Source organism: Rhipicephalus microplus, chromosome 10, assembly GCF_043290135.1.
Source record: "Rhipicephalus microplus isolate Deutch F79 chromosome 10, USDA_Rmic, whole genome shotgun sequence".
Classification (NCBI taxonomy): Eukaryota; Metazoa; Arthropoda; class Arachnida; order Ixodida; family Ixodidae; genus Rhipicephalus; species Rhipicephalus microplus.
Window position 1 is genome coordinate 88,840,261 of NC_134709.1, and position 13,529 is coordinate 88,853,789.

General features: G+C 44.1%; 1 protein-coding gene across 1 annotated transcript; it reads right to left on the reverse strand.

Moving 5' to 3' along the window:
- Positions 1-340: 340 nt before the first annotated feature.
- On the reverse strand, positions 341-10,145 carry LOC142774471 (uncharacterized). The gene is made up of 4 exons (XM_075874810.1): positions 10,019-10,145; positions 3,615-3,921; positions 2,411-2,990; positions 341-672 (listed from the first exon to the last, which is right to left on the reverse strand). Exons 1-4 carry the CDS (start codon positions 10,109-10,111, stop codon positions 489-491), a joined length of 1,164 nt encoding a protein of 387 aa, XP_075730925.1. The 5' UTR covers positions 10,112-10,145; the 3' UTR covers positions 341-488.
- Between the last annotated feature and the right edge of the window lie 3,384 nt (positions 10,146-13,529).

Below are 13,529 nucleotides of genomic sequence, written 5' to 3' on the forward strand. Positions count from 1 at the left end.
AACTTTATGTTAGCTGCTAAGTCTACCTCTTATGACGTTTCGATTTCTTGATATCGTGTTCTTTGCTTCGCTTTGCGGAGACACTGAGCTTCAAACGATAAATTCTTAGATGTCTGGTAGAACGCAAAAATAGGTGGTCGGCGTCGGCAGCGTGCCATGGCGTCGGAGTACGCAAGAGTGACGAGAAGAAGCATCAAGTAAAGACATCTATGTGACGTCATCATGGCGTAACAGTTAATAAAACTTTTTTCGTTATCGTGATAATGTCCCTGTGACTAAACGTAACGTAACGCCACACGATGGCGTCATTGCATGACACTGTCGCTTGGTCCAAGGTGGGCCAATCAGGGGGCACGGTGATACCGCATTAGGTGCACCAAGTTCTTGGAGGGGTGAGGGAGATAATCAGTGCGTCGAATGAGAACAGAGATCACTAGAAGGCGGTTCTCGCCTTCGAGTCGTCTTCGGTGAATATATTCTTTTTTTTCTTACTTGAACAACTCCTTGATCGCATGGATAGGTTCGACGGCGTCTGTCTTCATCGAGCGTCCGGTGGCAACGATGGGGAAACCCGTCCCATTCTCAATGCGGAAGATCGACTCGAGTCGATTTGTCATCGCGGTATCCACGATCAAGGTGAACAGCTCGGAGAAGTTCGTGACTGCGAGCCACCTGTGGGGAGAGTTGAGGCGGTGGCCATGCGGGCTTGTTTTGTCATACTTCTTGTACATGTTTCAAACTCCCTGCCTTTCCTCATTCCATTTTCTCTCTCTTGGATATGGGCGCGAAAGGGCGAAATAAAAAGAGTACACGCACGTAATGGTACTACTGACAACAAAAACGACCAGCTTGACTTTTTATTATTTTTATTTTTCTAATATTGACTTTTTATTTTCAGTAGCCCCAGTGTGTGTGCACATTATTTTTTTGGTCCTTGTCCTTTCGCGCTCATTCGCGAGACTCGCTCTGGTATCATATGACCATGACAATGGAGAAGGGTTGAATGGTATCGTTCACAAGCGGTACAATCACGTTGCGACAGCAAGGTTCTCTTAGTCTTCTGAACACTCGCTTTGAACGAATTACCCGCTGCACAACTGTGATTTTTTTATTATCCCGCAGAGAAGCAAATAGTGGGCGCACGATCTAAGAATATAGCTCTTTCAGACAGTGACTGAAGTAAAATGAAGTTGCTCAATTTCTGACGCTTTGGAAGTCTCAATCAATCAATCAATAAATCCCCCAATCTGTCAATGAGTTAATGAATCAATGAACGAAACCTTTATTTATCCGCGAGGAATACGGAGCTTTGGGAAAGAAGCTGCAAAAGCTGCAGTTTAATAATGCTCCTCTGCGTACAGAGTCCAGGTGCACAGGAGTATATACTGTACTAAGTAAAATTGTGAACGAAATAACAAAGCATATACAAATGCGGGCATTTCAAATAAGTAAGAAAACGTTAAGAGAGTAGGGACAGAAAGGATTTGTTTGGTTGATATACTATGATACACAAAACTTTGAATAAGTGGCCGCGTATCTACATGTTTCACTGCAAGTGTCATCAAAAGATGGTAGTCATCTCACAGTCAAGCAACCATTCATGCTTTGCCTTGTTCCAGACGGCACCTCCTCTAGGTTGTTTAGGTCGCATATATTTCGCAGGAGGTGCTACATTAGGAAGCCTACATTACGACCGTCATGTAGGCTCCCTATGCTGCATGAGATACGGACGCTATCTGGCAGCGTCGTCGGGAACACGAGCTTGTGCATAACACAGGGACAATGCAAGGCGCCAACGCCATATTGTCAGAAGAGCGCTTTGTCGTGCATAGCGTCGCAGTTTCAGCGCAGAATAAGAAAAACTCTATGGTATTTCGAATTATATATCCACGCATTTTAAAGTAACGGAACGCACTGCCCAATGTTTACACATATATGCTTCGCCTATGCGCATTCGTAATGTTTGCTTCTTGATCGACAATATTCACAAGTATGAACGTGGCCACCAGTTCAAGATGGCTTGGCGTTGAGCAAGTGCTTAAATTTTGGCCGGGTGACTGGACCGTGAGGTAGACCGACAGACAGAGACACCAAAACTTCGGAGTTCAAGAGTCCCAAATGAGAAAGACTATCATATTTAAAACTTTTGCATCTACACACCAGTGGTGCGAAGCACAGTAGCTGAGCTAGCTGCCTGGTTCCCCGATATAATTATCTTTCTTTCTCTCTTTCTTCATCTTTCACCTCGCCGGAGACTGTCTACCGTGTGCAGTGACCTGGAATCACAAACTCGCTTGTCTTTACCGCAACCCGTAGTCACGCTCAGTATATTGAGTTGCAATTACAGCGAGCAGCATAAATATATTTCCTTTTTGTGTTTTTTTTCGTGCGAAAGAGATGCAATTCTTACTTTTCCGGATCCATGCCGGACACATTGAGCACGTCAGTCAGCCGTGCCCTGTTATCGGTCATGAAGCTGACACAGGAGCGGTAGATCCTGGACGGCACGTACAGTTCCGGCCGGCTCTGAGTGCTGTTCGCGGCGAGCAGCATGTGCACCTTCCACTCATAGCGGCCTTTAATTAGGCGCTTGTACGCCGCCTCCTCGCCGTGTTCGTCCATGAAACGCCATTTGCCGCACGTCATAGCGTACGCATCCTGGCACGGGTCGGCGCTCGAGTCCATAGAGAGATTGAGGATCTCCAGGGCCATCGCGCACTCCTTGCTTCTGCAGGCCGGCAGAACGCCCGACAGCAGTGGTTCGGGACTGGCGGTGTACGCAACTCCGTGGCCGCCGAAGAGCATATAGGCACCTAGGCTGACCGCCACAAGCGAGACGAGGGTGACAGACAGGGCCAACACGAGCAACTTGTGAAACCAGAGTACTTCAAGCACAACGAGAAGCTTGCGGACAACGATGCCCCGAGTACTGTCTGCATCGTGTTCGGGGGCGCGATCGTGGTGGCCGCTCAGTTGATCGAGGAGCTTGCCTGAAAAGCCAAAATTAAGTCGTCATCGTCGTCGTGAAATCGACGTAATCTGTGAGCAATCGAGTAATCGTCCTAATACCAACCAAATGCGTGACTAATTGAGGATCATCATCATCATAATTATCATCATCATCAGCCTGACCACGTCTACTGCAGGACAAAGGCCTCTCCCATGTTCCGCCAGTTAACCCGGTCCTGTGCTGCTGCTGCCAATTTATACCCGCAACCTTCTTAATCTCATCTGCCCACCTAACCTTCTGTCTCCCCCTAACCCGCTTCCCTTCTCTGGGAATCCAGTTAGTTACCCTTAATGACCTGCGGTTATCCTGTCTACGCGCTACATGCCCGGCCCATGTCCATTTTTTCTTCTTTATTTCAACTATGATATCCTTAACCCCCGTTTGTCCTCTAATCCACTCTGCTCTCTTCTTGTCTTTTAAGGATACACCTACCATTTTTCTTTCCATTGATCGCTGCGTCGTCCTCAATTTAAGCTGAACCTTCTTTGTAAGTCTCCAGGTTTCTGCTCCGTAGCTAAGTACCGGCAAGATACTCTCCTCCTCTCTCCTCCTCGTTTACTCCACCCGCTATGCCAGCCGCGACGCCACTCAAGAGACGACTCACCGAACGGGTCCAGCTTATGCGATGTCGTCCCTTCCACGCGCAGCCTGGCCCTGTCGAAGTGAGCCTCGCCGTCTTTTTCCTCCTGAGCGAGCTCTTTGATGAAGTCCCTCACGTCCGTGCTGAGTAAGTATCCCTTGGAGGTTGCCTGGGAAGACTTGCCCGTAGTACCGGACGCACGGGACGCGGTGGACTGTCCAGCGACGCTTTTCTTGCGCGCACGCACAGACTTCACTCGCTCCTCATGGTCAGCTGACAGTGCAAAGCGGGCCACGTTTGCCGGAGCAGTCGCGATCGGCTTGCCCTCGCCCTACGTGAGGCAGCGTAATGTTATTCAAGCGCCACGTTGGTCGTTTTCCTTACTTTAAACTGCGCCTAGAGCTGTAGTAAACTTCAAGATCAGTCACTATAAGAGATTATATATAACAGATTGAAAATTAAAAAAGCAAAAGGCAATCCTGTGTCGAACCAGCAACATGCGCCTTCTCCATTATCACAATCTACAACAGATTGTGCAGGAACCAACACGTGACAGCAATATTTTAGACCTTATAATAACCTATCATCCCGACCGCACTAAAGTTGAGATCTTAGAAGAAATAAGTGATCATAGGGCAGTTCACTGCTCTCTGCCTCTTCCGCATGCCAAGAAAACAAACGTCCGAAAAAATACACTTAACTAAGCACGCGCAGACACTGTTAAGCTTAACAGATTGCTAGAATCTTTTTCGGATGAATTTATATCTAACTTTTCCAATCAGTCTACCGAACAAAACTGGTGCTTATTTTGTAATAAATTGAAAGAAATAGAACGTCTTTGTGTGCCGGTGATTACAATAACAGAAAGAGCGAATGATCCATGGTTCACCCGTGACATTAAAAGATGACTTAATAGAAAAAAGAGAGCGTACACTAAAATGTCGAGAACGAACGCGTCGGAGAACTGGCACAACTATAAAAACGTTTCCAAACAAACAGAAGCTGCAATTTCTGAAGCGAAAAATAAGTACTACAATGACACGCTACCTAACACGTTCAAAACGGACTTTAAGAAGTTCTGGAGCACTGTAAATCCCAAGAAAAGAGAGTCGGTGCCAGCACTCTGTGGAGAGGATAGCAACACCCTGAGCTTAGCCGACTGTGCTGAAAAACTTAATCTTTTTTTTCCGAAGTTCACACTATCGAGAGACAGCTCAATAGCAACCTAAACTTGGCACAGCTAACTATCTCTAATCAATTTTCTCCTATCACAATTACTGCACACGGTGTAGCTTGTGCAATAGATTGTTTAGCTCTTAAAACCAGCCCCGGCCCTGATAATATTAGCGCTAAGCTTTTAAAACTAACCAGCCACTTCTCAGCCTCTTTTCTTGCGTTAATTTTTCAACGATCTTTAGATACCGGTTGCTTACCAGAGGACTGGAAATCTGCTTACGTAATCCTAATATTCAAATCTGGTGATAATACTCAGCCCAATAACTACAGACCAATCTCTTTGACGTCCATATGCTGCAAACTTCTCGAACATATCCTATTAACAAATATAATGGCCTATCTTGACTTAAATAACTTGCTCCTAAACAACCAACATGGTTTTCGTCAAAATTTCTCATGTCAATTGCAACTTTTCGAATTAATTACTGACCTTCATTCTGCGCTTAACTCTTCCCGTCGTGTCGATGCCATATTTATTGATTCCTGAAAGGCATTTGATAGGGTCCCCTACAAATGTTTAGAACTAAAAATTCGCAATCTTAAGCTTGAAAACAATACAACACAATGGATACTGAAATTTCTTACTAACCGCTTCCAATCTTTAAAATTAAAGAGCTACATCTTTAACCCTACTAGCGTTTTATCCGGTGTTCCCCAAGGCTCGGTGATTGGTCTTCTTTTGTTCTTAATATACATTAATGACATAGCATGTAACATAAGTTCGCAAATTCAGCTATTTGCAGACGACTGCGTAATTTACAAATAAATAACTTGCCCTACCGATAATACCATTTTACAATCTGACCTTGATTGGCTGGCTGAGTGGTGCGACACGTGGCAGATGGAAATTAATATAGGGAAAACTAAGCACTTGGAATTTAGTTCTGCTCTAGTCCCTTTGCATAAGTTATACACCATAAATGACATTCGAATTGATTCAGTACAATCCTTTAAATATCTTGGGGTATTTTTCACAGGCAATCTAAACTGGACCACTCACAATGTACATATCACTACTAAAGCAATAAAAAAACTTGGCATCCTCAAAAGGCGAATATACCTTGCCAACAAGGAAACCAGACTGCATGCATACGTTTCTCTGATAAGACCATCGCTGGATGCTTCAATAATATGGCACCCTCACACTGAAAATTTAACCTACCTGGTTAAATCAATTCAAAAAAAAGCTGCGCGCTTCATAACGTCGTCATATTCATCGTATGAAAGCGTAAGTCCCATACTGAAATCGCTTAATCTGCTTTCCTTTGCCACGCGCCGTAAAATTGCAAGGCTAATTTTCACTCACTCTTCCACAGCAACTTCCAGTTTGCGCGCAAGCATATCCTCCCGCCATCAAACATTTCAGCCCGTGTTGATCACCCTAACAAAGTTAATCCCTTCTTCCCAAAAACAAGAAATACCAAAACTCGCCCTTAGCCCTGCCAATAACCAACTGGCATTCCTTGCTAGCTCATTTGGCCACTCTAATAGAACCATCATCCTTTCTGAAAGCGGTAAATGTGTTCTTAGAAATTCCAATCGTATAATGTAGTTATGCGGTGTTGTTGTTCATGTGAATTACTTGAATATTTTTGTGTGTGTTATTCGCGCCTACACTTGTTACCTGGAGCCTATTGTATTTTTATAAAGTACCTTTTCTTCTGCAGAGTTTATATACATGTTTTTTTATTATCCTTATTACCACTGTTGTGTGTACTCTTGTTTTTCCATTTTTTTCCATTTAAGTTTTATATAATGATGCTTCTGAACATTTAGTGTATCTTACACATGTTGAAAATCTTCCTAATCCCCCCTATGTAATACCCTCCCGGGTCCTTAGGGTATGTAAATAAAAGTAAATATATAAATATTGATTGTCAGCGCGCGGCACTAACCACTACGCCACGGTGCGTACATTGTCTGGAATGACAGCGGCAAGCCATTTGTATTCACCATAATACCATTTGGCAGTTCTCCTGGCTTCGAAGCTTTAGCACGTTTTCGTAATCAGTGGTGAGATGGCGCGACGGGCTCGCGCTAGGCGTGCTCTAAAGGTCGCACCCTACACTAAGCGCCGCCTCCACTGAGTGTGGTAGGTGTTCTGTGGTGTGGTCCCTCCTGCGCGCGCGCTTATCAGACTCATAAATCGGGGGAGGACGAAGGTCGCTTCGCGCGCTGTTGCGGCCGCGTTTACGAAAGGAGCGCGCTGCTGACACAGGACGCAGGAGGAATTGTGACAGTTGTTCGCGCTTGTCCTGTGTATACCTGGGCCACCCAGAAGAAAATAAGCCACTATACGTTAATGAGCACCTGATGTCTGATAATAAGTGGCTGTTTTCTAAAGCACTTGCTCTCAAGAAACAAATGAAGTGGGCTTTTCTGCGGACTGACAATTTTGTTATTAAAGGCCAGACAAACGCTTGATAGTGTGGTGCACATATTAGTCAGTGAAGTCAATCTACATGTGTTCAACGCATAAGCGTGAAATAACGTTAGGCTTGGAAAAAAAGAAAACATAATGGCTTATTTTCTTACGGGTGACTTTAATAACATTTCTTCGCAGAATTGGTTTTTTTTATTAATTTCACTGTTTCTAGTCTTCCTAAAAATGATGACAGTATTACCACTCTACTAGCTTTCCTTAATCATCAGTTCTCGGCTATCTGTGCCTCTGAAATTTGGTTATCACCTGGTCATGGTGACTTGGATGGTTTTCGCGGTTATATAAGCAAATATTCTCACTGAACTGATAATCATCATGGTGGCTTCGCGATTTTTATATCAAATAACATTCTGTATAAAAGGCGCAATGATTTAAACCTAATTGTGGCGAAATGTGAATCTCTTTGGCTCGAAATTGATCTGCCATGTTTTTGTCAATATCAACAAAAAACTATTCTTGGTACTTATTCTTGCTACTGTCTATCGATCCCCTTCCAGTGACCCCTCTGGTTTTCGTAATGCGCTTCATCGCTTGCTTGATAAACTTGCTGCTGAGCGCAAGAATATAATAATTATGGGCGATATGAACTTTGATTTACTTGATCCCTCAAACCATTCTGCTCTCGAGTATGACTTGTTTTTATAGTTTTGGGTTTAAATCGCTAATATCTCCACCAAGACGCTGTTCCGATAACGGCTCACAGTCATCAATCGATCACATCCTCACAACATTGATGACGTCAGCCATGCTAGTGTCATTGAGAGTGACATCACAGATCACTTTCCTGTATTCCTATATTTTGAACAGGTCATCACTCGTAGCAACGTAATACGTCAAAAGTATTGCTTTAATTCAGACAAGTACTGCATGCTCATTGCCGATGAAGATTGGTCCAGTATATATGCCGCGAATGATCCTGAATAGGCCTTGACCAGGTTCTGCGACGCTTTTTATTAGGCAGTTGAGCGTTCAACTACAATTCAATCATCTAATAGACGCTACTTCGCCCAACGGTGCCCTTTGTTATCACAATCATTGATACGATCTCTTCGCAAAAAGAGAACTTATATAAAAAGACGAAAAGTCAGCCTTTTATTTGCGCTTGAAATCACGCTACAAAACTTATTCCAGCACCTTGGCTACACTTTTAAGAAAGGTGAAACAAAGTTATTAGGAGCAGGAACTACAGAATCGTGGACATAACTCAGGGAAAAAATGGCAGCTTTAAAAAAATTTTAAATTCCACTCAGTCGCGCAGAAAAGAGACCTGTATTCGTGTCGACAGCGTCACCCTCACTGCGCCCAGTGAAGTGGCCAACGCCTTTAATGTACACTTTCCACTTGCCTTGCAGTCCCCTTCTCCTCAAACTATGTACTTCCGTTTTCACCCAGTCCTCATTCAATGTTTTTTTTCCTACTTGTGCTTCTGAAATTATTTCAATTATTTCAGGATTAAAAGCTGCTGGAGCTGGGTTAGACAACATCCGCTCAAACCACAATAAACTTGTAAAATCTTTTGTAGTGCCTATATTAGGCCACGTTTTTAACCGCTGTTTGAAGAACGGTGTTTCCCCGGATAAATTGAAAGTTGCGAAGCTAGTGCCAGTATTTAAAAAAGGTGATCCCCTCAGCATGTGCATTTACAGGCCCATATCTGTACTCCCATCTTGGATCAAACTTTGAAAAAAATAATTAAAATAAAACTATCTAAATATTTAGGCAAATTTTACACACTTTCTACTTGTCAGTTTGGTTTTAGGGTTGGTCTTTTCACTGATACTGCAATTGCTTGTTTCACTGATAAAATCAGATCATTCATTGATAATGGAACGTCGCCGGATCTGTCTTCGTCGACTTTACTAAAGCATTTGATAGTATTGATCACTTCATCCTATTTCGCAAACTCCAGTACCATGGCATAACTAATCTCGCACTAGTGCTATTACAGAGCCTTTCTTCCTAATAGGTTTTAGGAGGTCTCAATCAAAAATTTTACATCCAGTCCCAACTCCATTACCAGAGGTGTTCCGCAAGGTTCATTTTGTGTCCATTATTATTTTTAGTATTTATAAATAATTTACCACGTTGCGTTAATTACTCGTATTGTTTACTTTACGCTGATGACACGACTCTTTTTTCTCATCACTTGGATTTACCGACTCTCGTGTCAAGACTTCAAGCTGACCTTAATTGTCTTGTTGACTGGTGCAACTATAATAAATTGTTGATTAATCCTTCCAAAACCTGTTTTATGCTTTTTATTCACCAAACAAAAATCTAGCATTCATTCCTAACCTTTTTGTGAACTCAGTAGTCATTTCTTTAAGTGATCATACGTCATATTTAGGAGTTATAATGGACACACATCTGAAATTTTAGCAACATATCAATTCTGTTTGCAAAAAGATTTCAAAGGGTTGCTAATCAGGTGAGTTGGATGACCAACTCACCCGATCAGCAACCCTTTAAAACATGTCCAGTGAGCGGCTGATGGCCCTTCTCCAAGCCTTACGCTATCACCGCAAGGGAGAGTTCGAGCTCCCCGAAATTTTCAGTTTTTCGTGTGAACACATGCAGACGCGCGCGAGAACATAGATTAGGGTGAATGAACCAACTCCACCTCACAAATGAGGGACCGTCCATTTCATGGCCGATCCCCCGTGATGGGTTGCGCCAGGACTCTGAGGAACAACCAACCAACCCTGCCTCCACCGAAAATATTTCTGGCAACGCCCCATGTATAGCTCACCTCTTCGTGATGTGCTCCAGACTGCGTAGGCGAGCTCTTGTGAACCTTGGAGAGAGCGTTGCGGCCTCCGTGATGCTCCTGCGACCTCTTCATTCCTTTTCTGCGTGGAGCAAAAACCGAGAATTAACCTTTCCGCTCGAGGTCGAAACACCAACCGAAGCGCGCGGAAGCCTTCCTTCTTCTTTTTCTTCCTCTTCTCCTTAGAGTACTAATTGTGGATATACAGGTGATTGGCTATGGCCATGAGAATAAGAAATATTTGTGAGATCATTTGAAAACATATAGGATCATCGTAATTGTGGACCTGATGCCAATGTACACTGATGCAGAAAACAAATGGCACATAATTGTGCACAGTTTCTCAATTCGCAGACAGCTCAGTTCCTGAGTTTTATGGTTAATTTTATTTAAGTCCCAAATCCCACATATTGTTACTAATGGATGTGTTCATGTACACATTACGTGAAGTGATATAGAACCGGAAAGGGTCACTGTGGGTCAAGTCATTGAATGGTTGTGTGTTTCACCCATACACACACACAACCACTCGATGATGATGGTGATGATGATGTTGACGACGACGATGACGATGATGATGCTGATGATGATGATGATCAAGAGTGGAGCGGATCAAAATACTGAAACAAGATGGAAAGTTGGGCGAGTTGGTTTGAAGGCATTCTTGGTAACATTTCGGCGCGCACACAAAGGACGGGAAAACGGAAAGTGAGAAGACAAACAAGCGCGATCCATACATTCTGGATTTATGAAGAGTATTTTTTAAAAGCTAAAATAAGTTAGAGACTGACTTTTTGTTGTAACGTCAATAATGAATGATTGTAACTTTAAATTACACAAGCGCCTCCTGATCTTCCTCCTCTTCTGCTTTCGCCAACTTGTCAATGTGCCATACAATGCGGTCAGGATGGATGCTGCATTGTAGAGCTGCGGAAATATGCATCACCTGGGCTTCTTTAACGTGCACCTAAATTCAAATACCCCCACTGCAGCGTGGCCGACACAAACGGGAATCGATCCCGCGACCTTCGCGCCAGCAGTTGAGAACCACAACTATTAAACCACGACGACAGTTAGTTACTCAATTTGTTGTTACGACAATCTTCAACGTTTTGGAGCTCGACACTCTTGATTAAATATTCGTGCTAAGTTCTTTTTTAACGTGACACCTGGGATGACACACGACACCTAGTCTTTTCTCACTAGACCAGAGGACGCGAGCTATACAAGCTGCGGCAACCACATCAGGCAAGAAAGAACACAAATCACCGGGCAAGAATATATGAGAAAAAAAGAACCTCAACTCGCAACTAACTTTATTTTTTCAACCCCACCGTAAAATATTTTTTCAACCCCAGCGTAACAGATGCACCACGCCCCACATGCGCGATAACACATCAGTATACGTAACATCGCACAAACATACACTCCCAATGCACGTGCTAGTTCAGAAACCTGTAAAAAAATCTAATTCAGGTGAACGTAGTACCCACCGACGTATCATTGATACAAATACTTTTTTTTCTTCCTCACAAAGTATTCTTCTAGCATTTCTCGCTAAATCACCTCCTTGCTTACGTAGAATAGTGATTTAGTAAATCTTCTCACACAACCACATGTGCTCAGTGCATAGGCAAATGTACCAGAAGATTAGCCTCGATCAAAATACCCTGCTCCCTCGCTTTGCACAATGACTCTCGCATGCACAATTACTCGTGTGCGAGAAGTTAATTTGACAAGTTTGACCCGTAGTATCCCTTTTCTGCGCAATTATGTGTGGCGTTGTTCGCGGTACATTGTTTTGCAGGAATAAATTTAGTTGCGAGTTAAAGCTCTTTCCTTTCGGTTATTCTTCCCTATTGGTTTCCGTCGTCTAATTTTCTTGTAACATGCACCAGCTATCCCATCAAGTTTTACTAAAGACCACTTTAAATAGCATCTAAATGCGGAAGAAACCATTGGGCGGAAAAAACCAATACAAAAAACCAATGTACCAAACCAGCGTGTACGTTTAAAAACTACAAATAAACGAACTCCAGCTTTGACTCTCAGACTACTGCAGATGGCTTCATATCCCAGCCGAAATTTCTTGCATAAAATTTATCCCGACATTCATCCTAATAACTTCAGAAGGCCCCTCATTGAATTCGCTATAGTCTAGACCTTCGTTACGGGGCATAGACCAATCCAACAAAGACAAGTGGCTATCCGCTATCAAGACGCCCGATGTTGGGGATCAACTTGGGCTGTTGAGAGAGTCCACGATGTGGCGGTGGGGGTTGGCCTAACTGTCCCAACGTGGGAGAATCCCGCTGCGCGTCGAGTCATGCACCTCAGGACTAGCGATAATGTTTCGCATCAATCCAGTGCCCCCATTACAGCATAACTCGTAATCATATAGTTCTCACGCGTGCAGCCACCATTCTAATTTTCACGAAGATCAGATTGCCTAGGTGAGTGTAAATGCGTGAGACTAAAGAGAGAGGTCAAAAAGTGAGAGAGAGCTGGCACGCAGTGGTCATGCGGCACGCGAGGGAGAGAGACGTCACCGCGCAATGCTACGAAAGCGTGAGCTACTTGGCACTGCTCCAACACCTGCAACGAGGGAATGGTGCGGACGGAGGGCCAGTGTACGAAGGCTAGTCAATGAGCTGCTTTGCATCTAATAAAACGAGATTCAAGCCTGCTTTATGAAAAATTATGGAGTTATTTTCTTTTAAAGAAATAGTGTCAGGTGACCACATGGCAAGTTTTCGTTCGAACAAGAGACGGGGAGAAACTCTTATTTCTATTCAAAGCAAGAAACCCGCATTGCACGTGATGCGAGTGCACGTTGTTGCGTTTGACGAGCCACCCTTTTGCCGCGGCCGCCAGAATAGAAGAAAGGCAGCCACCTCATTTTGTGGATATAAACAGGAGTGCCAAGATGCCCTGCTGTTTCCATGTACTGGGCGCTGCGTGGCTGAAATTACTCTACGGAGAACTGCTTTCTTTCGGGTCCGCGCAGAGATGCGACACGTGGCGTCTTCGTGCCCCGGTAAAAGCCACAATGCCGAGCTTCCGCCGATTACGGACGTCGGACCACCTAGATGTGCGTCTCTGATTGACGAGCCGCCAACGCTCAAATCAGTAACAGATGTACAGGTATGGTCCCTCTGAGGAACCTAGACCACGATCGCCGTTCCACAAAGCTCGTGTGGCCGGCGTGAGTGGCGAGATGACAAACACGTTTCACCCCACTCGCTGAAACCAAGATTCACCGGAGGGGGCAGCATTGCCGGGACCATACACGTGTTTGGTTTGTGTATGTGTGTTTGTTGGGGTGGTGCCTGCATGATGACACTCTTGTGTGCTGCGGGACATGCTAATGGCAGTGTCGTGTGGACCTATTCCCCGATCTAGGGTTCTGGGGAGATGAGACTAATTTTCAGCCCCCGCGGGCTGTTTAAGGTGGTTCACGGAGCTTGTTCAATAGACAGCCTTTTTCAATGTA

Coding starts and splice junctions, on each gene's coding strand:
- LOC142774471 (XM_075874810.1), bottom strand. CDS start 10,111: ATGAAGAGGTCGCAGGAGCATCACGGAGGCCGCAACGCTCTCTCCAAG. Junction 2,991..3,614: donor GCATAAGCTGGACCCGTTCG/GTGAGTCGTCTC, acceptor TTGGCTTTTCAG/GCAAGCTCCTCGATCAACTG. Junction 673..2,410: donor TCCGGCATGGATCCGGAAAA/GTAAGAATTGCA, acceptor CTCTCCCCACAG/GTGGCTCGCAGTCACGAACT.